Source organism: Nerophis ophidion, linkage group LG25, assembly GCF_033978795.1.
Source record: "Nerophis ophidion isolate RoL-2023_Sa linkage group LG25, RoL_Noph_v1.0, whole genome shotgun sequence".
Taxonomy (NCBI): Eukaryota; Metazoa; Chordata; class Actinopteri; order Syngnathiformes; family Syngnathidae; genus Nerophis; species Nerophis ophidion.
The window spans coordinates 15483454-15508818 of record NC_084635.1 but is presented as its reverse complement, the minus strand read 5'-3'; the positions used below and the strand labels follow the sequence as shown (position 1 = coordinate 15508818).

The 25365-nt window shown below is 41.3% G+C and overlaps 1 protein-coding gene and 1 long non-coding RNA gene across 4 annotated transcripts in view; one reads left to right on the top strand and one right to left on the bottom strand.

Moving 5' to 3' along the window:
- Window positions 1-25365, bottom strand: part of coro2ba (coronin, actin binding protein, 2Ba) — a 158077-nt gene that overhangs the window by 67261 nt on the left and 65451 nt on the right. For 2 of the 3 annotated variants that reach the window (XM_061887642.1, XM_061887641.1), the window contains one exon: window positions 7002-7202. In XM_061887642.1, coding sequence (XP_061743626.1) covers window positions 7002-7202 — 201 coding nt within the window. Of the gene's footprint in view, window positions 1-7001; window positions 7203-19258; window positions 19364-25365 lie in introns of those variants that run through there. The other variant, XM_061887640.1, reaches the window with a different exon arrangement.
- Window positions 1-25365, top strand: part of LOC133543155 (uncharacterized) — a 144855-nt gene that overhangs the window by 68888 nt on the left and 50602 nt on the right. The gene's annotated exons all lie outside the window — the stretch shown is intronic.

Below are 25365 nucleotides of genomic sequence, written 5' to 3'. Positions count from 1 at the left end.
CAAACAATAACACTTTTTAGAAATACAAATATATATTTTAATGCCGTCAGCAAAGACAAATCCATAATTTATCAACCTCGTTTTACAAGCCGCAGGGTTCAAAGTGTAGGAAAAGAGTAACTGCTTATAGTTCGGAATTCACGGTAATGCTGCTTTCGGCGTCACATAAAGGTTTATGCTACACCGGCTCGCTGCTCCCCCTTCCAAACTCCTTTTTGAGGAGATTTACGTGCACCTTCAAAAAACATCTAAATAACAAAGCCTGTGATTGGTCGGCTGTAGCACATTAACACCTGTATACAACTGTGTCAGCCTGCATACAGCACAACGTTTTCTCCTCCTATTTCGGTCAACATGTGCGATAAAAGTTACTGCTCTAACTGTTTTGATAGTCAATTAGTTATCGACTATCTTCCCGATTAGTCGACTAATTCGTTTTAACTCTACCAACCAAGCCAGGCCGTCCCAAGTAATAGAATAGAAAGTACTTTATTGATCCCTGGGGGAAATTCAGCACCACAGTTTGCTCACAATGAATAATAATAAATACATATTTATATATATATATATATATATATATATATATATATATATATATATATATATATATATATATATATATATATATATATATATATATATATATATATATATATGTATGTATATGAATGATATAAATATATTCTACATTTAAGTGCAGTCAAGGAACATATGTATTATACAGTCTGATGGCTGTCGATACTTTTATTCCAGCAAGAAGCTGTCTGCTCTGTTGTCCACAAGTTGCAGACATTCTGTGTGTTTTATGCTTAAAGTCTTAAACATTCATTATGCGATCCATCGTGGTATTTTTTGCTGGAAAGTGAGAAATAAGATTTGAAATGTACTCACTCCTCGACGTCTCTGTCATGTAAATGCTTCCTTTTTGATTTTTGTAAACTGGAATCTGTTCTAATTGACTCACCTGAATAATTGAAGGTAAATAAACGTATAAGTTCATGAAAACTGGGAAGTGAGCACGCTGGTGTGTTGCTAAATGTTTATAAAGTACATTAAAAGACTTCGTGCAGTAGACAGGATCCGGAAGTAAGTGTAAGTTAAGCAGGAGGAGCCGTTTGAGTAATAGTTTATTTATTGTTACTTAACGATGTTCTTCATTCGTCTGCACATGACAAAAAAAACTGAGGTTTTGATTAGACAGTTGACGTGCGCATTTGAGCCCCGCTCAGGGACAAATTCAATTGGAGAGAATAATGCTGATTGAGGAATTTGCAGGGCTTGGACAACGTTACGAGGCCACACGTACCGTATTTACCGGACAATAAGGTCAATCAATCAATCAATCAATGTTTATTTATATAGCCCCAAATCACAAATGTCTCAAAGGACTGTGCACCTAAAATCCTATTTTTTCCCCATCAAAATTAGACACTGCGCCTTATAAGCTGGTGCCCCTAATGTACGGAATAATTCTGGTTTTGCTTACCGACCTCGAAGCTATTTTATTTGGTACATGGCGAAATGATGAGTGTGACCAGTAGATGGCAGTCAAACATACAATATACGTGTAGACTGCAAAATGATGGCAGTAACACATAAGAGATATGTGTAGACTTCAATATGGCTCAAGTAAACAACACCAACATTATATGTTCCATTGAAAATATAGAACATTACACACTGCGCTCAAAAAATCTATCAAAATGTTTTTGTACGACTTTTGTAAGCTTGATAGATTGTACTGTGCTTCAACATACATGTTGCGTTTGGGATGCATTTTGAATGCGGGAGTTGTCACCCCCAGATGCTGCAGGACTCGGACTGGCAGAATAGCAGGTAAGAACTAGTTTAATATAAAAATGACAAAAGAACACTTGACAAAAAGCAAAGAAAAGGTGTGCCTACGCAGGGAAGCTAAATGCTAATGGTTAGCAAGCATCGAGTTCCAAGTGTCCAAATAGAGAAACGATGTGCAGAGCGCACGCGAAGCTAAGACGTGACTTAGCCAGGTAAATACAAAGTAAAATACCAAACGTGACTGTTGCGAGTAGCAAATAAAACATCCAGGCAGAACTAAGGTAGCAGGCCGGTATGAATACTAAAACAATAATCGAAAACAGGTGTGCGTCAGAAAGTCAGTGCAGGTGGAACAAATAAAGTCGCTGTGGTGACAAATACAAACAAGGAAGTGCTCAAACAAAGTCAAGTCCACATAACACACAATCCGGACAGCGGATTGTGCCAATAAAAATATTATTGTGTGTGTGTATAAGGTAAGACATTATCTGACGTTTTGTTTCGCAATATTTTGCAAAAGCAACTTTTCTAACCTTCGGGTACATGCTGATCTTTATTTGGGATCTGCATAAGTCCTGAAAAATTGCACGTGTCCGCCTTTGAAGTCCCTGTCGACATCGTAGTCGATAAGCTTATTCTTACTCTCTATCTTCTTGTTATGGGACATTCATCCTCCGCTGTTGCCATTTCTAATATAAAGTAGTGCAAAGTTATGACTTTTATCCGTCCGTAAACTCGCCATGAAAGCACTAAAACATACCGGTGTAGTGAGTTTACATTATTCACCCAAGGAACTTTGGTTACTAAAGATTTCCGGCGGACGGTTTTTAACGGGACACATTGCCGGCCTTGTTGATGTTGCACAAGTGAGCCATGGATGAGGAGATGCTGCTCCGTTATTGATTGAAATAAAGTCTGAATGTCATTAAAACAGTTAGCTCCATCTTCCACTCCTGTCCTTGCACGCTACACCGCTACAACAAAGATGATGGGGAGAAGACTCTGTCGAAGGTGGGACACATAAATAAGACCGTCCACAAAACAGCGCAGCCTGAAGCGACTGTCCGAAAGTGACTTTAAGATGATCTGTAAAACATAATCCATGCAACATTTTGACCAAAGAACCACCATTGCATGTTATGTAGAACACAAGGAAGTGTTTTGATTTTAGAAAAAAAAAAAAATATGACTCCTTAAATCCCCCCTATAATCCGGTGCACCTTTATATATGAAAAGAGATCAAAAATAGACCATTCATCAGCAGTGTGATTTATAATCCGGTGTACCCTATGGTCTGGAATATACGGTAATTTGCGGGGCATTGGTGGCATTTCCGTGAATAGCAAGTTCCTGGAGGGACAGATGATATTAGAGATGCACTGACAAGGCCTGCAGGGACAAAATGCTCCTTTCAATGATTTTGAGTCAATCTGTGCTGTTGCATCATTTATAAGAATTAGATTTAAGATTATACTGGATTAATTGGATTATTCATATTCATTTTGACAGCCACTCTGCACACTATGCAGAAAATAGTGGGCATGTCACAAAACAACAGAAACAGCAAACATATTATTCAGGCAAAATTCATATCCAATGTTTTCTTTTTGGAGTTTAGCATCGCAAAGCCGCCATCATCTGACAAATCGCAACCTGCGTTGCACAGACACGAGATTAAAGTAAACGCTAAGGTCATCGACTCAATAGCCGCCAGGAAATGCTTTTAAGCACCACTTGGAGCCGGTTGCGTTCTTTGGATGATAATGGATCTCACAGAAGAGAGCGATTCATTGGTCGATGGAACGAGGAGTTGGAAGTACAAAGTATGGTGAAGAACAAAGCAGAAATAACATTTGTTGTAATATCCATGCAAGGTTTGGATCTGCCTGAAGGTGCACAACCGGAACTTAATTGTAAAGATAGTTATCTCTTAATGTTGGGCATATTTTATGTACTTAGTCCACAGTAGGGCCAAGCAATTTTTAACAGAAACTACCGTATTTTCCGGACCATAGGGCGCACCAGATTATAAGACGCAGTGCTGATGAATGGTCTATTTTCGATCTTTTTTCATATATAAGGTGCATTGGATTATAGGGCTCATTAATGGAGTAATATTATATATTTTTATTCTTAATGGAAAACACTTCCTTGTGGTCTACATAACATGTAATGGTGTTTTTTTGGTCAAAATGTTGCATAGATTGTGTTTTACAGATCATGTTCAGGATGCACCGTTTTGTGGGCAGTCTTATTTATGTGGCGGTGTAGCGTGCAAGGACGGGAGTGGAAGAAGTGTCAAAAGATGGCGCTAACTCTTTTATTAATCTCATCGGGAAACAACAACAATGTGTCGCGTGAAAAACCGTCCGCCGGAACTTTCTAATAACTAAAGTTCCTTGGGTGAATGATGTACAGTAAACTCACTACACTGGTATGTTTTAGCGCTTTCATGGTGAGTTTACTGACAGATATAAGTAAGAGCCTTACAATACTTTATATTAAAAATGGCAACAGTGGATGATGAATGGCTCATAACAAGAAGACTGAGAAAAAGAAGAAGCTTATAGACTACGGCGTTGGCATGGACTACAAAGGCGGAAGCGCACAATTTTTCAGGATTTATGCAGATCAGCAGGTACCAAAAGGTAAGAAAAGTTTCTTTTGAATAATATTGTGAAACAAAACACTAGATATGTCTTACCCTATACACACACCATTATAATACTCGTATGTTTAATGCGTGGACAATCCTTCAAGTGGTGCGGCTTCATTGCTTACCAAAGTCGTACTAAAACATGTTGACAGATTTTTGAGCGTTGTCTGTAATGTTCTATATTTTCAATGGAACTGTGAGGAGGCATGACCTGCAGCGAGGCGGGGTGCGCCAAGGCTGGCTCCGAGATTGGCGACAGGTGCGTAGATGGCCCACCTGGGCGAGTATGGCTAATCACCTGTCACTCAGCAGCCGAGAAGGACGGCGTGGGAAAAGTTGGAGTTGAGAGAGGAGAAACCCGAGAACAAGCACGAATGAGATGGAGACGTAGACTCAAACGGAAGGCTGAAAAGCAACCGGAAGAGCGAGACGGGCACGAGAGGCGAGTGCTGAAAAGCAGAAGAGCAAGAGAAGAAGATTTATTGAAAAATAAATCATCGTTCACTACGACAAACAAGCCTGTCATGTCTCTCCTTGGTGGTCCGAAGAACCCGGAGATGGAAGACCTCCAAAGGAACATTTAAAGTTTTGTTGTGGCCTACACTTATATCTTATGTTTGACTGTCATCTACTGGTCGCACTTATCATTTCACCATGTACCAAACAAAATTGCTATAAGGTCGATAAGCAAAACCAGAATTATTCCGTACATTAGGCGCACCGGGTAATAAGGCGCGCAGTCGAGTTTTGACAAAAAAAATAAATAAACGATTTTAAGTGCGCCTTATAGTCCGAAAAATACGGTAAGTCACGTTTCATTGCACCTTTTACTTAGAATGCACAATTATTCATGTCTTAAGTTTTCATCTAAATCAGGGGTTTCAAATTCAGTTTACCTCGGGGCCACTGGATGCCAAGTCTAGGTGAGGCTGCGGCGCAAGAAAAGATTTCTTCAAAAAAATATTTTTAAATGTCTGTTTTTATTTTAAACACAAAATAAAATCAAAATATAAATGAGTAAAATGAGAATTAAGTAATGTGAGGCAATGCAAATTAAACAATAAAAAAAGCAAATAATGGTTTGAGTTGGTCCAGGTTATCGGGGACTGTTATTACTGACGGACAGGTGTCGCGGTGTGACTGCAGCCAAGCACGTAAGAAAACCCTCGTCACCATGGCAACGTTTCTGTCTCTTTCACTCATTTTCTGCTTTTCCACTAACGCAGGGGTAGGCAATCCAGAATGTTGAAAGAGCCATATTGGACTCCAATAACAAATATCGTTTCTGTCTGGAGCCATCGCCGTGGAGTTTACAGTTAGTCGTGATGTTAGCCCGTTTAGGGCTAACAAGTTATATGTCCGATTCGCCCAGCAACTCTCTGTCGGAGTATCAACGCTGGAGTCCAGTGCAACAACAGTTTTGTATTGTCGCTCGGTCCTTCGGCGGAGTGCTTCAGAAGCTATCGGCCCCCTCGTCTCCCCAGGCCGGACTGTATACAGCGGCACTATTGAGGGAGCTTGAGAGAGAGAGAGCAGGATGGGGGAGCAGGACGGCGAGCGAGGGAGGAAGAGTGCATGCGGGTCTACTGGAAAAGCGACAAAACTTTTCTCTGCTTGCATCACGCAAGTGATATCAATGTTCGGCCCTCGAGAGCCATATACCACACCGAGATTGGTAGATTCCTTCAGTTCCGTACACAATGCTGTTGTGGAGAGGCGGAGCCGACAGTCCGACAGAGAGGCAGGGCACGCTGGAGCCCGGCCCAAGATGGCAGTGAGGGGGAGGGGATGGTGAGCGAGCGGCGAGGCTGGGCGTGCCGTGAGCGATACCACAATAGAAATCAGGTACGTGGATCATGCACCTGGATACGATTAATGAATCCTCTCGCACTGTTTAAAAGGGCTGCATTCGTGAACGTCGGGGAGAGAGGTGGAGAAACGACGGAACGAGTCGAATCGCATGCAACCCGGAAGAGAGCGAGAGCAAGAGGCAGATGACGCGGGCGACTGAAAAGAAACCCGAAAAATACTTTTCTTATTAGAAAGTAAAGTCAACACTGCTCAAAGTCAGGTCCTTCCTTGGTGGTCCCTGGAACCCGCACGACGGTGAGTCGTTCACAGCTGTCAAGCGCCATTCATATAAAACTTGCGATCCGCACTAACATTAAACTTTCATATTAAGGTGGGGGCTGCAAAATAACGTCTCCCGGGCTGCGTGTCTGAGACCCCTTATCTAAATATTTGAATAATTTTGAAACAACTGAGTATTACATTCTACAGATTATTTACAAAAATGGAATGGGATTGAAAACAAATTAGCTTGAATAGAAATGTTTTGCAAAGAAACTAAATGTTTTCCTTAAAAGGAAAATAAAATAATTCTGTTTAATTTCTTGCAAGGAAAACTGTTACTACTATAAAACAACTTCTGGTCAAAGGCCATATAAATAAACTTAGATGATATGTCCATGTGTAATTATTTTTAGTAAATACAAAATCTTTGCATAACTTGTTGGAAATCGTTTTAATGTTATGCAACAAGTATTACCTGAGAAACAGGAATGATGATGAAGGAGCCACCCCCGGAGCTCTCCGTGACCACAGCCAAGAACTTGGAGTTGACGGCACAGAAGTGGTTGTCATGGACGTTCTTGGTGATGGGAATACCGTCGTAGCAGTGCTCCCGGTTGGCCACCTTCCCATAGACATTTCGAAACTTGGAGCTTCGGTAGGTCGGGCGCCATGACATCTGACAATGAAAGTAATACAAGTTAAAAACATGCAATGCAATAATGTTGTAATCAAACAATTATCGAAATTCTTTAGTTTTTACTCATTCTATAATTAGAGTATCCTGAATTGTAATGCACACCAATTCACAAAGAGTCAATAAAACTTTGACTGGCAATTTTACAACCATTGGTTTGTTTATTTATTTGTTATAGTCTTTTTTTGAAGGGACAATGCACAAAAACATTAAGCTCAAAGACAGATATGTTCTGTACCATCCATCCATCCATTTTCTACCGCTTATTCCCTTTTGGGGTCGCGGGGGGCGCTGGCGCCTATCTCCGCTACAATCTGGCGGAAGGCGGGGTACACCCTGGACAAGTCACCACCTCATCGCAGGGCCAACACAGATAGACAGTCAACTTTCACACTCACATTCACACACTAGGGCCAATTTAGTGTTGCCAATCAACCTATCCCCAGGTGCATGTCTTTGGAAGTGGTAGGAAGCCGGAGTACCCGGAGGGAACCCACGCATTCACGGGGAGAACATGCAAACTCCACACAGAGAGATCTCGAGCCTGGATTTGAACCCAGGACTGCAGGAACTTCGTATTGTGAGGCAGACGCACTAACCCCTCTTCCACCGTGAAGCCCTGTTCTGTACCAGATTATAGCTAAATAGCTAATTTCCATCTGCAGTCCCTGGCTAACTAAATTAAAGGGATACAAAAATCATGCAATAAAATAATGACAATAAAATCATATATCATGTAATAAAATTAAAAGTCAAATGCCCTTTCATGGACACATACTTAATATACAATACAACCATACCTAATTATCACACAGAGACAATACATGCTCTTGTTCACATCTGTCATAATTTGTAAAAAAAAAACAGGATTACGACACCCCCCCCCCACAATTTACAACAAAATGCTGTCATGGATAAATATAATATACATTAAGTTGATCTGTCGAATACATTGCCCACCTTATTGACCGTGTGAGCAGCTTTATTTGCTCCAAAGCCACTTTTTAACTTCGATTGTGAATGAAGAGTAATCTGTCAGACTTTTCAAGTTTGTTGTGAGGTCGTTCCATTCCTTTATGGCTTTATATGAAAAGGTTGATTGTGCAAAATATGTTTTACATCCGGGGTAGGCTACACTGCCCCCTGGTGGAGGCTCATGTGTTTCTAGTTGTCACAGCAGATGTAAACTGGACAAAGTGCTTAAGTGGCGCTGGTGCAGTGTTATTTTAGGATTCGATGGGCCATTCATATTGATGCTAATCTTTGTATGTTAGCTAATTTTAACAATCTATATTTCTGGAGAGCTAAACAGTGATGGTGGTGTTGTGGTTTTCGGTCAAGGATTTTGAGCGATCGTGCAAAGTTTCCAATGGCCTCAGTGTAATTTTGCTTGCCTGCGACCAACACGTTATACAATAATAAAAACGAGACATAATCATTGCATTAAAATAAGTTTGAGCTGCCTCCAGCGTTAAGGAATTCCTGATACATTTGAACGTTTTTATGTTTTATTTAAGACTCTGGCATATCTGTTAGTTTTTACATGGGGCAGTTCTGTCTTGCGCTCTTATTTTGGGGTTATTCCGAAAGTTTCTGTTTTCCCCTTTCCTGCAGCAGCTTTACGTCTGCCTTTGAGCACTTTTCCCCTCACCTGTGTCCTATTTGTAATTGGCACTATTTAAGTTGAGGTTGCGACACCATTGGTTGGTGTCACGATTATCTGGTGACTGTTGAGGATTCTTTTAATGCTGAGCTCTAGTATGCACATACTTTGGACGCCGTCTGCTCCACATTCCTGGTAAGTGTTTTTGCTGTGTTCCAGCATTTTGTTTTGTTTCCCTCATAGTCTGTCTGTTCAGAACACTTCCCTGTTGCGCTCGCTATATTTTTTGTTTGTTTAATCAATAAATACCGCTTTTTTCCTGCACGCTGCCACCTCGTTCATCTGCATTCTAAAATCACTTTAAGTTCCGTCGTCTTCCACGAAGCATCCCGTGACAGTTTGCTGAGATAGCACAGGATTAATATGTGGAAATGACAAATGAGGTAGTTGATAGAGTTTTTATTTATGCTTTATTTTGTTTTTTGTTCAATCCCAGACGGGCTGTGACTTCAAGTGTAATTGCTTTATAGCAGGGGGTCTTGTTGTCATATTTCACGCTTCATAATGCGCCACATAATTTCGATGGGAGACATGTCTGGACTGCAGGCGGGCCAGGAAAGTACCCGCACTCTTTTACTACGAAGCCACACTGTTGTAACACAAACAGAATGTGACTTGGCTTTGTCTTACTGAAATAAGCAGGGGCATCCATGATAACGTTGCTTGGATGACAACATATGTTGCTCCAAAACCTGTATGTACATTTCAGCATTATTAAGTTACCTATGCCTTGGGCACTAATAAACCCCCATATCATCACAGATGCTGGCTTTTGAACTTTGTGCCTACAACAATCCGGATGGTTATTTTCCTCTTTGTTCCGGAGAACACCACGTCCACAGTTTCTAAATGTAATTTGAAATGTGGACTCGTCAGACCACAGAACACTTTTCCACGTTGCATCAGTCCATCTTAGATGAGCTCGGGCCCAACGAAGCCGGCGGCGTTCCTGGGTGTTTTGGACAAATGGCTTTCACTTTGCTTAGTAGAGTTTTAATTTGCACTTACAGACATAGCGACCAACTGTAGTTACTGACTGTGGTTTTATGAAGTGTTCCTAAGACCATGTGGTGATATCCTTTACAAAATGATGTCAGTTTTTGATGCACTACCGCCTGAGGGATCAACGGTCCGTAGTAATATCGCTTACACGCAGTGATTTCTCCAGATTCTCTGAACCTTTTGATGATTTTACGGATCGTAGATGAAAGAGCCATATTGGACCAAAAATACAAAAAAAAAAATCTGTCTGGAGCCGCAAAAAATGAAAAGCCATAAATAAGTGTTCTAATGAGGGCAACACATGACGCAAGTGTGTATATTAGCTCTATTAGCCTACTATCAAAATGTCTGTGTCGCAGGCTGACACAAATCTTCGTTGACAGAAATGTAGAAATACAATATTTATTGTACCCATTTTTTACAAAATTGTAAAACATTAGTAAAACAGAGGCTTCTTAGAGGGTGAGATATTATTTAGATATTACTGGCTTAGAATGGCCAAAGGTCCAAGTTAAAGAAAATGGCAGGCTGTCTTCTTTGAATGGATTTACAACAATATATGCAAGCTGGGTAATGTTTGCTGTGGTCTGGAACAACATGGCACACAAACAACTATCAAAAATGCAGCCAATGTTACATACAGATAATATGTCACAAGAAATGCAGATATAAATTAAATACACAGAGGACATAGGTAATTAAATGAGCTCAAATATACATGCAAGTGAGGCATAATGATGAAATATGTACATATAGCTATCCTAAATAGCATGTTAGCATTGATTCGCTTGAAGTCAGGCACTGACCACATATGCCTGATTAGCACTCCACACAAGTCAATAACACCAACAAAGCTCACATTTGTGCATTCACACACAGCATAAATAGTTTGGTGGACAAAATAAGACAAAGAAAGAGTGGCATAAAACAAGAAAATTGTACATGCAAACAAACTGGTGAGTTCAAGGACTGCCAAAATTAGTAGGAGAAAACGGCGCTCACCAAATAGTCTCATCAGAAAAGCATGTTTAATATAGTGGGATTGTCTTCCTCGAAAAACCCTATTAAATCAAAAGTATATATTTTTTCCCATCTTTTTCTATTTTCATATATTTAGAAAAGCTCCAGGGAGCCACTAAGGAGGCAAGAAAGAGCTCTAGAGCCGCAGGTTTCAGACCCCTGCTTTATTGATACACTGAGATTAAGTCTAAATTCATTGTGTTCTCATGGTGTTTTTGAAACTGCACCAATTTTTTTTTCCCCTCAGAATTTTCAACTAAATTTTGTGGATTGCCTTCACGGTGGAAGAGGGGTTAGTGCGTCTGCCTCACAATACGAAGGTTCTGCAGTCCTGGTTTCAAATCCAGGCTCGGGATCTTTCTGTGTGGAGTTCGCATGTTCTCCCCGTGACTGCGTGGATTCCCTCCGGGTACTCCGGCTTCCTCCCACTTCCAAAGACATGCACCTGGGGATAAGTTGATTGGCAACACTAAATTGGCCCTAGTGTGTGAATGTGAGTGTGAATGTTGTCTGTCTATCTGTGTTGGCCCTGCGATGAGGTGGCGACTTGTCCCGATTGTAACTGAGATAGGCGCCAGCGCCCCCCGCGACCTTGAAAGGGAATAAGCGGTAGAAAATGAATGAATGGATTTTGTGGATTATATATCATATGTACATTTCCAGAATGTCCTTGATCTAGTTTGGGCCAAAGTAAAATAAATAAAACGATCTGAAGTTGTCGTAGTTGTATTTTTAAGTTATTATGCCATGATTTTACCCATCTGGCCCACGTGTGAATACATTTTCCTTAATGTGGCCTCTAAACTGAAAGGAGTTTGACACCCCTGATTTAGTGTGGGGGGGACTTGAGGAAACAGAAAAACAAGGTGTTTTAATGCAGCCTCTGAATCGATTCAAGAGTGTGAATGTGTTCCTAATTTTTTGACCAGGTTAATCTATATGTTTATGAAGTTTATTTTCAACCGTGTCCTTAGAACAAAAGCTCCAAGATATATATCTAAACAGTGCACATTTTCTACGGATTAATTATGATACTTTTGTAGAGGATGGGGCGTGGTTTCATTTGCAATCCGGGAATAGAACATCTTGCACGCAGAGTCAAAAAACTAGTGATAAATGTGACTGTGAATTTACACCAAAGCATAAATAAGCAGGGGCGTCCATGATAACGTTGCTTGGATGACAACATATGTTGCTTCAAAACCTGTATGTACCTTTCAGCATCAATGGTGCCTTCCCAGATGTGTAAGTTACCCATGCCTTGGGCACTAATAAACCCCCATATCATCACAGATGCTGGCTTTTGAACTTTGTGCCTACAACAATCCGGATGGTTATTTTCCTCTTTGTTCCGGAGAACACCACGTCCACAGTTTCTAAATATAATTTGAAATGTGGACTCGTCAGACCACAGAACACTTTTCCACGTTGCATCAGTCCATCTTAGATGAGCTCGGGCCCAACGAAGCCGGCGGCGTTCCTGGGTGTTTTGGACAAATGGCTTTCACTTTGCTTAGTAGAGTTTTAATTTGCACTTAGACATAGCGACCAACTGTAGTTACTGACTGTGGTTTTATGAAGTGTTCCTAAGACCATGTGGTGATATCCTTTACAAACTGATGTCGGTTTTTGATGCACTACCACCTGAGGGATCAACGGTCCGTAATATCATCGCTTACATGCAGTGATTTCTCCAGATTCTCTGAACCTTTTGATGATTTTACGGACCGTAGATGGTAAAATCCCTAAATTCCTTGCAATAGCTCGTTGAGAAATATTGTTCTAAAACTGTTCAACAATTTGCATACAAATTGGTGACCCTCGCCCCATCCTTGTTTGTGAATTACTTAGCATTTCATGGAAGCTGCTTTTATACCCAATCATTGCACCCACCTGTTCCCAAATAGCCTGCACACCTGTGGGATGTTCCAAATAAGTGTTTGAGTATTCCTCAACTTTATCAGTATTTATTGCCACCTTTCCCAACTTCTTTGTCACGTGTTGCTGGCATCAAATTCTAAAGTTAATGATTATTTGCAAACAAAACAATTGTTTATCAGTTTTAACTTCAAATATGTTGTCTCTGCAGCATATTCAACTGAATATGGGTTGAACATTTGCAAATCATTGTATTCCGTTTATATTTACATCCAACATAATTTCCCAACTCATATGGGAACGGGGTTTGTACTAATTTGGATTTAAAGGGCATAACAGTGACTAAAAGGCTGTTATTTCATGCCTTTAGTGCTCACATAGTGTTGAAAAACATTATCTGTAAATAAATAACTCAATGAAATAAAATATATATTGTATTCAATTTGATATATTTTTTAATCAATTTAGAATCGTTACAAGTACGAACTGTGGTTCATTCGAAAGTCTACTTTTACACCCCTATAAAAGCCCCTCCAAAACCTGGGGAAAAAAAAAAACTGTATTAAAAACTCCGGCACCCTGGATTTATTTGTAATAAATGTAAATATATTCATGAAAAAGCTGCATTTATTATTTTGCTAACATAGTGACAGACATATTACTCTGCTCTATTAATATTTGAAATGGAACCTGCGGTTATAGTGTTGTAGAAGCAGGCGCTGGTAAAAAAAAATGAAACCAACCAAAAAAAAAAACACTATCCCCAAATGATTGTCTGGTGTGTTTGAAAAGTGTCTGAACCCCTGCAGCCTCCTGACCACGATGCTTTCACAATAGCATTGATGGCTGAAAGGCAGACTGCTCTGGAGAGCATGAAGCTTGTTTTAAGACTGTTGTTCTTGCCTCAAGAGTAATGCTTCTTCTCAAACACACTATTTCCCTTTCTACCTCCTTTACTCCTAAACGTTTGTTACTGTCAGGGAATGCAATTTGGGAAGCAGTTTTTTGTCATCTGCCCTTTTGAACGTCCAAAAATAATGTTTCGATGTTGAATAGAAACAAGTCAAACACCAGCGTCAAGCGGAAAACGCTCGCTTGACCTTTATGACCGCACTCAAGCTCATTGATTGGCTTTCTCTCTTCATGTTCTTCTCTAGCTATGGATATTTTATTTATAATTAAAAATTCCTACTTTCCGAAAAGGTCATAAATCGCAGTCATGTCGAGAACCAATAAACGAGGGACGACTCTATTGTGTATTGTGTAACGCAGGGGCGCTCACACTTTTTCTGCAGGCGAGCTACTTTTCAATTGACCAAGTCGAGGAGATCTACCTCATTCCTATTTATATTTATTTATTTATGAAAGAGACATTTTTGTTAACAAGTTAATGGTGTTTAATGATAATACAAGCATGTTTAACATCATAGATTCCTTTCTTTCATGAAGACAAGAATATAAGTTGGTGTATTTGATTCTGATGACTTGCATTGAATGGAATTAGACAGTGGTGCTGATAACGTCCGCATTTTCAAATGGAGGAAAAAAAAAAAAGTCCTCCTTTCTGTCCAATACCACATGAAAGTGGTTGGATTTGGCATCTCATTTGTCCAACTTGCATACTCGTTTTTAAACACTTTGTTATGAGAGTAGCATATGTGTGTGGCCCTTTAATGTCTGGCAGCAGGTGAGTGACGTCAGTGAGTGTGCGGGTGGGCAAGCAAGTGAGAAAGCGGTCGCTGAGGGCGGGGGAGAAATACATTGGCATCAAACTCCGTAGCTTGCTAGCTTGTGCACGCTAGCTTTCTGAGACTCTTATTTTGTTAGCACAGGCAGGATGAAACAGGTCTTTTATGGTGAAGACAGGAACTGTGCAGTCGGTCTTTAGAGTTTTGACAGTAGGTGCGGAGTCTCTAGAAATAAAATGTGTTTCTCTGCGTCCGCCCTGTTAGTGATTTTTTTCTTAAATATGAGCTCGCAGCAGCCAGCGTCATCTCACAAGATCCTCGGGTGCCGAGAATGTCAAACAACTGACGAAAGTGAAGTCTTGGTATGATTGATGATTGCTCATTTTTATGTATATTTTTTAATGCCTGGCTTGAGATCGACTGACACACCCTCCGAGATCGACCAGTCGATTGCGATCAACGTAATGGGCACCCCTTGTGTAACGCTTCTTTTTAGGGCTGGGAATCTTTGACCACCACACGATTTGATTCAATTGTAAGGGGGAACAATTCGATTCAAAATGATTCTCGATTTGAAGTCAATAAAAATGTTTTAATAACATTGGGTGCCAGTTCTATGTTAAACCATATTTCCTCCATAAAACAAACAGCTCTGAATAATGTTTCAATGTTAAAATGTAAACAAACGCCATTGGTGGATCCACAACTAACATCAAATGTAATGATACCAAGTACAGGAGCATTTCTAGTGGATACTACTATGATTACGTCAATATTTTTTGGCATGTTTTTTCGTTTTTATTTTAATTTTTTATGTTCATAAACTCAGGAAATATGTCCCTGGACACATGAGGACTTTGAATATGACCAATGTATGATCCTGTAACTACTTTGTATCGGATTGTTACCTAAATTAGTGGCATCTTCCAAAACTAATGTGAAGTATCAAACAACAGAAGAAAAACTGAATATTACATTTTAACAGAAGTGTAGATAGAACATGTTAAGAGAGAAAGTCACTAGAGAAAAGCGCTATATAAATATAATTCACATTCACTTCAATGCACCACATTTACCGTATTTTTCGGATTATAAATCGCGTCTGCCAAAAATGCAAAACAAAGGAGGAAAAATACATATATAAGTCGCACTGGAGTATAAGTCGCATTTTTGGGGGAAATTTATTTGATAAAACCCAACACCAAGAATAAACATTTGAAAGGAAATTTAAAATTAATAAAGAATAGTGAACAACATGTCACGTTTGAAACTCATTGTGATGCGCGTTTTTGTTCACCCCGGGATGCAAAGGACGATTCGGACAGGATTTGCAGGTAAGGGCTTGATTTAATGCAAAAAATAACACTGGTACAAAACAGACAAAAATCAACAAAAGAAACGCGTGCCGAACGCACGGAAAGTTAAGGCAATACTTATCACAGAGACTAGAACTAGATACGTCAACGTGATTGTTGATCACCGCAAACAAAGGACCAAGACCGACTGACGGGAGAAGGCAGGCTTAAATAAGAAAGTAATTAACAAAAACAGGTGTGCGTCTGAAACCCGCGGCAGGTGAAAATAATAAGTTACCATGGTGACCAAACTAACTCACAAGGTGCACCAACAACAAAGGAAGTCCAAACTAACAGAAAAACCCAAACACACCCAAAATTCTAAATCAAAATATGATCCGGGCAGCAGATCATAACAGAACAGGCTGAATAAGTGTACGTTATATAAGGCATAAATAACCAACTGAGAAGGTGCCTGGTATGTTAACGGAACATATTATGGTAAGAGTCATTCAAATAACTTTAACAAATAGAACATGCTATACCATGGGTGTCAAACTCTGGCCCGCGGGCCAAATTTGGCCCGCCGTGTAATGTCATTTGGCCCTTGAGGCAATATCAAATTAACATTAGAGCTGGCCCGCCGGTATTATACAGCGGCAGTGCCGCTGTAACGCTGCATTCACCGCTTATACTCATACTTGCCAACCCTCCTGATTTTCCAGGGAGACTTCCGAAGTTCAGTGCCCCTCCCGAAAATTTCCCAGGGCAACCATTCTCCCGAATTTCCCCCTGGACAACAATATTGGGGTCGGGCCTTAAAGGGGAACATTATCACCAGACCTATGTAAGCGTCAATATATACCTTGATGGTGGAGAAAAAAGACCATTTATTTTTTTTAACCGATTTCCGAGCTCTAAATGGGTGAATTTTGGCGAATTAAACGCCTTTCTGTTTATCGCGCTGGAGGCGATGACGTCAAAATGTGACGTCGCCGAGGTAACACACCCGCCATTTTCATTTTCAACACATTACAAGCACCGGGTCACAGCTCTGTTATTTTCCGTTTTTTTGACTATTTTTTGGAACTTTGGAGACATCATGCCTCGTTGGTGTGTTGTCGGAGGGTGTAACAACACTAACAGGGAGGGATTCAAGTTGCATCACTGGCCCGAAGATGCGAAAGTGGCAAGAAATCTGCCGCCAGACCCCCATTGAATTTGCCGTAGTGTCTCCACATTTTACCGGTGATGCTAAGGCAGACATGGCACAGAGATGTATGGATAACCTGCAGATGCATTTGCAACGATAGTCAACGAAATCACAAAGGTGAGTTTTGTTGATGTTGACTGCCAGCTAATCGATGCTAACATGCTACGCTAATCAATGCTAACATGCTATTTACCAGCGGTGCTAAAGCAGACATGGCACAGAGATGTATGGATAACCTGCAAATGCATTTGCAACTACATTACGTTTCTTTCCACCCACATTTAATGCGAAAAAAACACTTACCAATCGACGGATTTAAGTTGCTCCAGTGTCAAAAGATGCGAAAGTCCTGATCGTTTGGTCCGCACATTTTACCGGCGATGCTAACGCAGCTATTTGGCCATGCTATGACTATGAATTCGCTCAATAGCTTCAGTTTCTTCTTCAATACTTTCATACTCCAACCATCTGTTTCAATACATGCGTAATCTGTTGAATCGCTTAAGTCGCTGAAATCCGAGTTTGAATCCGAGCTAATGTCACTATATCTTGCTGTGGTATTCCCATTGTTTACATTGGCAGCACTGTATGACGTCACAGGGAAATGGCCAGTGTCTTCGCAGATAGCGAAAATAAGGCACTTTAAAGCTTTATTTAGGGATATTCCGAGACCAGTAAAATTTTGCAAAAAAATTCAAAAAATACAACAAGCCACTGGGAACTGATTTTTATTGTTTTTAACCCTTTTGAAATTGTGATAATGTTCCCCTTTAAAGGCACTGCCTTTAGCGTTCTCCACAACCTGTCGTAACGTCCGCCTTTCCTCTATACATACAGCATGCCGGCCAAATCACATAGTATATGCGGCCTGTACACACACACACAAAAGAGAATGCAATGCATATTTGATCAACAGCCATACAGGTCACGCTGAGAGTGTCCGTATAAACAACTTCAACAATGTTACAAATATGCGCCACACTCTGAACCCTGACCAGACAAGAATGACAAACACAATTCGGGAGAACAACCGCACCGAAAGACAACATGAACACAACAGAACAAATACCCAGAAACCCTTGCAGCACTAACTCTTCCGGGACACTACAATATCCAACCCCGCTACCACCGATCCCCGCTACCCCCCAACCCCAACCACCTCATTGTTATTTTATTTTCAAATTTATTAGCTCTATTTACTTCAGAAGGCTGCAAATGCAAAAGAGGCATTATATTTTTTTATTTAAATGTTATTTCTGTGATGTTTTTTTTTTGTTTTTTGAAAGTTGATTTTGCACTATTAGGTTGTATAAGTGTTGTTAAAGCAAATCAGTGTAGCAAACTGAGCAATAATTAAAGTTTTATTCATTCACTTTCTCTTGCTACTTCAAGGCTCGAATGTTTGATTCATTCCTTATTGTTATCTTACTTTCAATATTTTACTTTATTGGCCTTTGGAAAAAGTTTATTTTGATATTTACCTCAGAAGGCTGCAAATAGAAAAGAGGCATTCAATTTTGATTTTGATTTTATTTGATATGCCATTGATATTTTTTAATTATTGTTATTATTTTTTGAAACTCAATTTTGCATGTCAGTATAAAGTTATATAAGCCTTGCTTGTTCAATATTCAATGCAAAACTGGTTTGGGTCCCTATTAAAATGTTAATTTGTTCAACCTTAGCCCGCGGCTTTGTTCGGTTTAAAATTTTGGCCCACTCTGTTTTTGAGTTTGACACCCCTGTGGTATACGTTTACTAAACAATCTGTCGCTCCTAATCACTAAATACGATGAAATACGTCTAGTCTCTTACAGAAATAAGCTAAATAATATTATTCTATATTTTATGGTAATGTGTTAATAATTTCACACATAAGTCGCTCCTGAGTATAAGTCGCACCCCTGGCCAAACAATGAAAAAAACTGCAACTTATAGTCCGAAAAATACGGTATGTGCTACGAGACGCAATCGGGGAAACCTCAACATAACTTTGTTCGATGCAGCACACAAATAGATGAATCGTATTTTGACCTTTTCTTCTTCAACCGCCTCATCCTGGTTCCCCAAAACGTTGGCGCTCTGTGTGTGTGAAAGCCTGAAAGGTGAGCTTTGATGACGTTCCATGCTGGTTTTTGCTGCCACCACAAGGAATCGACCATTTGTGTGGAGGTTGGTGTTCTCACAATGATGATGAGGTCATAATGACATAGCGGTGGTTTCTGCCGCCTTAGAGCTGCTGTGATAATCTCCTTTTTAAAAAAAAAAAAAAGACTCACCAGGATATCCTCACTCTCTTTTCCATCCACATCTAAGCAGAAAGCCTGCCTCCATCCTTCCTCTTCTCTCATCTTTTTTGCCCTCCCTCGCTTGTAAACTCACACTTCCCTCCTTCCCCTCCTACTGACAGCTGGAAGACTCTGAAAGACAACAACCCCCCACCCTCCTTCCACTTACCCATTCCTCAGCACTCAGCGTGTCCTCACACCCTCCGTCTTCCTGCTCCTACCCGGTCTTCACCCTCCCTGCTGCTGGCCTTGTTTTGATACCACTGCAGTACCAAGTGTTTACTCACTTCTAATCCCTCTGCAGTCCGATCTTATATACGATGGCATGGCTGGTACTTCATAATGAACGCACTCAATCGGAAGGGTGAACCACTAATCTTCCAATTACAAGACGTCCACACACAAATGGCTCCATTAAAACAGTATTAAACGATGCAAGGCCTTCAGCACATTACATTTTTGCATTAATCCTAATGAATTATCCGAATTTGTCACATTTTTCTCTGGAAAGACAGATTGATGCTTTGTGGTTCTTAGTTCAAAAGGCTTCACCATAGATCCATCCATCTATTTACTACCGCTTGTCCCTATTGGGGTCGCTGGGGCCTATCGCAGCTGCATTCAGGCGGTAGGCGGGGTATCCATCCAATCATCCATCATCTTCCGCTTTTCCGAGGTCGGGTCGCGGGGACAGCAGCCTAAGCAGGGAAACCCAGACTTCCCTCTCCCCAGCCACTTCGCCTAGCTCTTCCCGGGGGATCCTGAGGCGTTCCCAGGCCAGCCGGGAGACATAGTCTTCCCAACGTGTCCTGGGTCTTCCCCGTGGCCTCGTACCGGTTGGAAGTGCCCAAAACACATCCTTAGGGAGGCGTTCGGGTGGCATCCTGACCAGATGCCCAAGCTACCTCATCTGGCTCCTCTCGATGTGGAGGAGCAGCGGCTTTACTTTTAGTTCCTCCCGGATGGCAGAGCTTCTCACCCTATTTCTAAGGGAGAGGCCCGCCACCCGGCGGAGGAAACTCATTTCGGCCGCTTGTACCCGTGATCTTATCCTTTCGGTCATGACCCAAAGCTCATGACCATAGGCGAGGATGGGAAAGTAGATCGACCGGTAAATTGAGAGCTTTGCCTTCCGGCTCAGCTCCTTCTTCACCACAACGGATCGATACAACGTCCGCATTACTGAAGGCGCCGCACCGATCCGCCTGTCGATCTCACGATCCACTCTTCCCCCACTCGTGAACAAGACTCCTAGGTACTTGAACTCCTCCACTTGGGGCAAGGTCTCCTGCCCAACCCGGAGATGGCACTCCACCCTTTTCCGGGCGAGAACCATGGACTCTGACTTGGAGGTGCTGATTCTCATTCCGGTCGCTTCACACTCTGATGCGAACCGGTCCAGGGAGAGCTAAAGATCCCGGCCAGATGAAGCCATCAGGACCACATCATCTGCAAAAAGCAGAGACCTAATCCCGCGGACACCAAACCGGAACCCCTCAACGCCTTGACTGTGCCTAGAAATTCTGTCCATTAAAGTTATGAACAGAATCTGTGACAAATGACAGCTTTGGCGGAGTCCAACCCTCACTGGAAACGTGTCCGACTTACTGCCGGCAATGCGGACCAAGCTCTGACACTGATCATACAGGGAACGGACCGCCACAATAAGACAGTCCGGTACTCCATACTCTCTGAGCACTCCACACAGGACTTCCCGAGGGACACGGTCAAATGCTTTCTCCAAGTCCACAAAGCACATGTAGACTGGTTGGGCAAACTCCCATGCACCCTCAAGAACCCCGCCGAGAGTATAGAGCTGGTCCGGTAGGCGGGGTAGTGAATTATATTTTATATAGCACTTTTCTTCAATGACTCAAAGTGCTTTACATTGTGAAACTCAATATCTAAGTCAGGGGTCTCGAACTCAATTTATCTGGGGGCCACTGGATGCAGAAACTGGGTGAGGCTGGGCCGCGAGAAAAATATTTATTAAAAAAATTTAACATGCACTTTTTATTGAATTCACCTTCTTTGAATGGCTTTCCCGCCCTAGAAACATGCTTGCTAACTCTCGCGATCTTTCCGGGAAACACCCGAATATCAGTGCCGCTCCCGACAATCTCCCGGGGCAATCATTCTCCCGGTTTTTACCCGAACAACGTTATTAAGGGTGTGCCATGATGGCACTGCCTTTAGCGTCCCCTAAAACCTGTCGACTCGTCCGCTTATCCACCATACACAAAGTGTGCCAGCCCAGTCACAAATTGTATGAGGCTTCTGCAGACCCACGGAAGTGACTGCAAGACATACTTGGTCAACAGCCATACAGGTCACACTGAGGGTGGCCGTATAAACAACTTTACCACTGTTACAAATATGCGCCACACTGTGAACCCACACCAAACAAGATTGACAAACACATTTTGGGAGAACATCCGCAAGGGACACAACATAAACACAACAGAAGAAATACCCAGAATCCAATGCAGCCCTAACTCTTCTGAGCTACGATTGGGTGGTGGGGTTGGGGGGTCGGGGGTGAATATTGTTGTGTTTATGTTGTGTTACGGTGCAGATGTTCTCCCAAAATGTGTTTGTCAGTAAAGCGCTATTCATATAAAACTTGCGGGCCGCACCAATATTACATTTTCATATTAAGGTGCGGGCCGCAATATAACGTCTCACGGGTCGCAATTGGCCCGCTGGCCGCGTGTTTGAGACCCCTGAGCTAAGTTAAATAAAAAAAATAAAAAAAACAGTTTGGGTGGCACTGGGAGCAGGTTGGTGAAATATCTCGCCTAGGGTTCTCAAACTCAATTTACCTGGGGGCCACTTGATGCAGAGTCTGGGTGAGGCTGGGCTGTAAGAAAAGATTTCTTTAAAAAAATTTTGCATATTCCTCAGCATGTCTAGTTGCATACTGACATTTCAAATTCTACTCCTTGTGCACCGCAACTTTCTCTGTGCAAATAAGACACGTCGGGGTGCACCTGTGCTCAACAAAGAAATATTGCATCCCCCACTTTTCCTAAAATTGTCTTTGCTCATCACTAACCTTTCTCTTCACTGCCGGCTTTGAAAAAGACATGTTTGGGGTTGAGAAATATATTTGTATTTAGCCGACGCACGGAGAATAATATTATTTCCGCAATGTGTGTTGTTCCGCTTTTCCTCCCTTCAGCAACACGGCGATCGGCGGGTACCGGGATAGCGAGCGCAAAAAAGTGACGGCGTCATATCGAAATATATGTAGTGTTCATCGTGTGAGGCATTGCAAATTAAACAATAAAAAAAAACAAATAATGGTTTGAATTGGTCCAGGCTATCGGTGACTGTTATTACTGACGGACAGGTGTCGCGGTGTGACTGCAGCCAGGCACGTAAGAAAACCCTAGTCTCCATGGCAACGTCTCTGTCGCTTTCACTCATTTGCCGCTTTTCCAATAACGCAGGGGTAGGCAACCCAGAACGTTGAAAGAGCCATTTTGGACCCAAATAACACAACGCTGTCACGCGCCATTCATAGAAAACTTGCACACTGACATTAAACTTTCATATTAAGGTGGGGGCCGCAAAAAAACGTCTCACGGGCCGCATGTCTGAGAGCCCTGGTCTTGCCCAACGACACAACGGCAGTGACTAGGATGGCGGAAGCCGGAATCGAACATGGAACCCTCAAGTTGCTGGCACGGCCACTCTACCAACCGAGCTATACCGCCTTGTCCAGGGGTACACTCTGGACAAGTTCTGAAATTTCCAGGAAAATCAAAAGAATGGACGTAGTCATAGTTCTGCAATGCCCTATATTCTCAGAATCGTGCGCCATTTTTAAACTTGATTTCGACCTTTCAACCATCCCCCCACTCTACTCTTCCAATATATCGAGCGCTAAACATGATTTCCATATCGCAAAATTCCTGGAATTTCCATGAATTTTCTCCCCATTGACAATGAATGGGCATTTTACAATCTCATTCTATTTGAATTTTTCCAACATCCACAGACTCCGCTCGCCTTAGACATTCAAGCCAGCATGTTTCCCGGTTCAGAATATTACCCGGAATGACCAGGAATCCCCTGCCCCCCATTTGAAAATTAATGGACAATGTACAAAAAATCTCCACATTTCTTAACCGATTGCAACTGTTACAACATCCACCCACTCTGGGCATTCAAGCAGTTTAGTATCACATCCATCCATCCATTTCCTACCGCTTTTTTTTTTGGTGTCGCGTGGGGTACTGGTGTCTATCCGAGCCACATTCGGGCAGAAGGCAGTGTACACCCTGGACAAGTCGCCACCTCATCGCAGGGCCAACACAGATAGACAGACAACATTCACACTCACATTCACACACTAGGGCCAATTTAGTGTTGCCAATCAACCTATGCCCAGGTGCATGTTTTTGGGGGTGGGAAGAAGCCGGAGTACCCGGAGGAAACCCACGCAGTCACACAGAAAGATCCCGAGCCCGGGATTGAACCCAGGACTACTCAGGACCTTCGTATTGTGAGGCAGACACACCAACCCCTCTTCCACCGTGCTGTCCTATATATATATATATATATATATATATATATATATATATATATATATATATATATATATATATATATTTTTTTTTTTTTTTTTAACAAATAAATGACTAAATTAAAACAATTATATATGTTTGTATTTTTTAATTTATTTTTTAAACTTTTGAATTTTTGAATATTTTATTTTTTTTATTTAGTCATTTATTTATTTTTCAAACTGTCTATATATATATATATTAGTAAGAATAGTTGTTGTTTTTACACCTCTATGAAAGCACCTCCAAAACCTGGAAAAAAAACTGTATTAAAAACTCCGGCACCCCAGATTTATTTGTAATAAATGTAAAAATATTCATGAAAAAGCTATATTATTTTGCTCACCGAGTGACACATATATTTTTCTGCACCATTAATATTTGAAACTATTTGAAATAGAACCTGCGGATATAGTGTTGTAGAAGCAGGCACTGGTAAATAAAGCAAACCAAAAAAAAAAAAACACTATTCCCAAATGATTGTCTAGTGCAGATATGTCAAAGTCAAGGCCCGCGACATACATATCAATACTTTATTGATATGTATGTATCAATAAAGTATAGTATTATATGTAAATGTATATAAATATATAGTGTTAGAACCGGCCCGCAGGCCACAGCCGCCTGCTGCTGTTTTGCACGGACCCATACTCCATCAGTGTTGTCGCTAGGAATATTCAAAATGGGGTCGCAGGGACCCCATCAAGTCATAAAAATGGGGTCCCACTTTTTTGTAACCATTTGGAAAACAAATGATAAATGTAGCATTATCCTGTTTTATCTCACATTCTTTATTGTTTTTTGCAAAAAAGTTGTCATAAACAATACTTAATTCATTAAAAAAAAATACTAAAGAAAACAAATTTGTGTGCATATATAAATGTATTTAATGTTAAATATTCATTCACTTTCTTCTTTCCTTCATTGATCCAAACCATGGGTGTCAAACTCTGGCCCGCGGGCCAAATTTGGCCCACTGTGTAATTTAATTTGGCCCTTGAGGCATAATCAAATTAACATTAGAGCTGGCCCGCCGCTGTAACATCACATTCACCACTAATACTCATACTCGTCAACCCTCCCAATTTTCCCGGGAGACTCCCGAAGTTCAGTGACCCTCCCGAATTTCCCCCGATTTCCACCCGGACAATAATATTGGGGGCGTGCAGTAAAAGCACTGCTTTTGGCGTTCTCTACATGTCACAACGTCCGCTTTTCTTCCATAAAAACAGCGTGTCAGCCCACTCACATAATATATGGGGCTCATACACACACACAAGTGTATGCAAGGCATACTTGGTCAACCGCCATACAGGTCACACTGAGGGTGGCCCTATAAACAAGGTTAACACTGTTACAAATATGCGCCACACTGTGAACCCACAGCAAACAAGAATGACAATCACATTTCGGGAGAACATCCGCACCGTAACACAACATAAACACAACCGGACAAATACATAGAACTCCTTGCATCACTAACTCTTCCGGGATGCTATAATATACACCCCCGCTACCACCAAACCC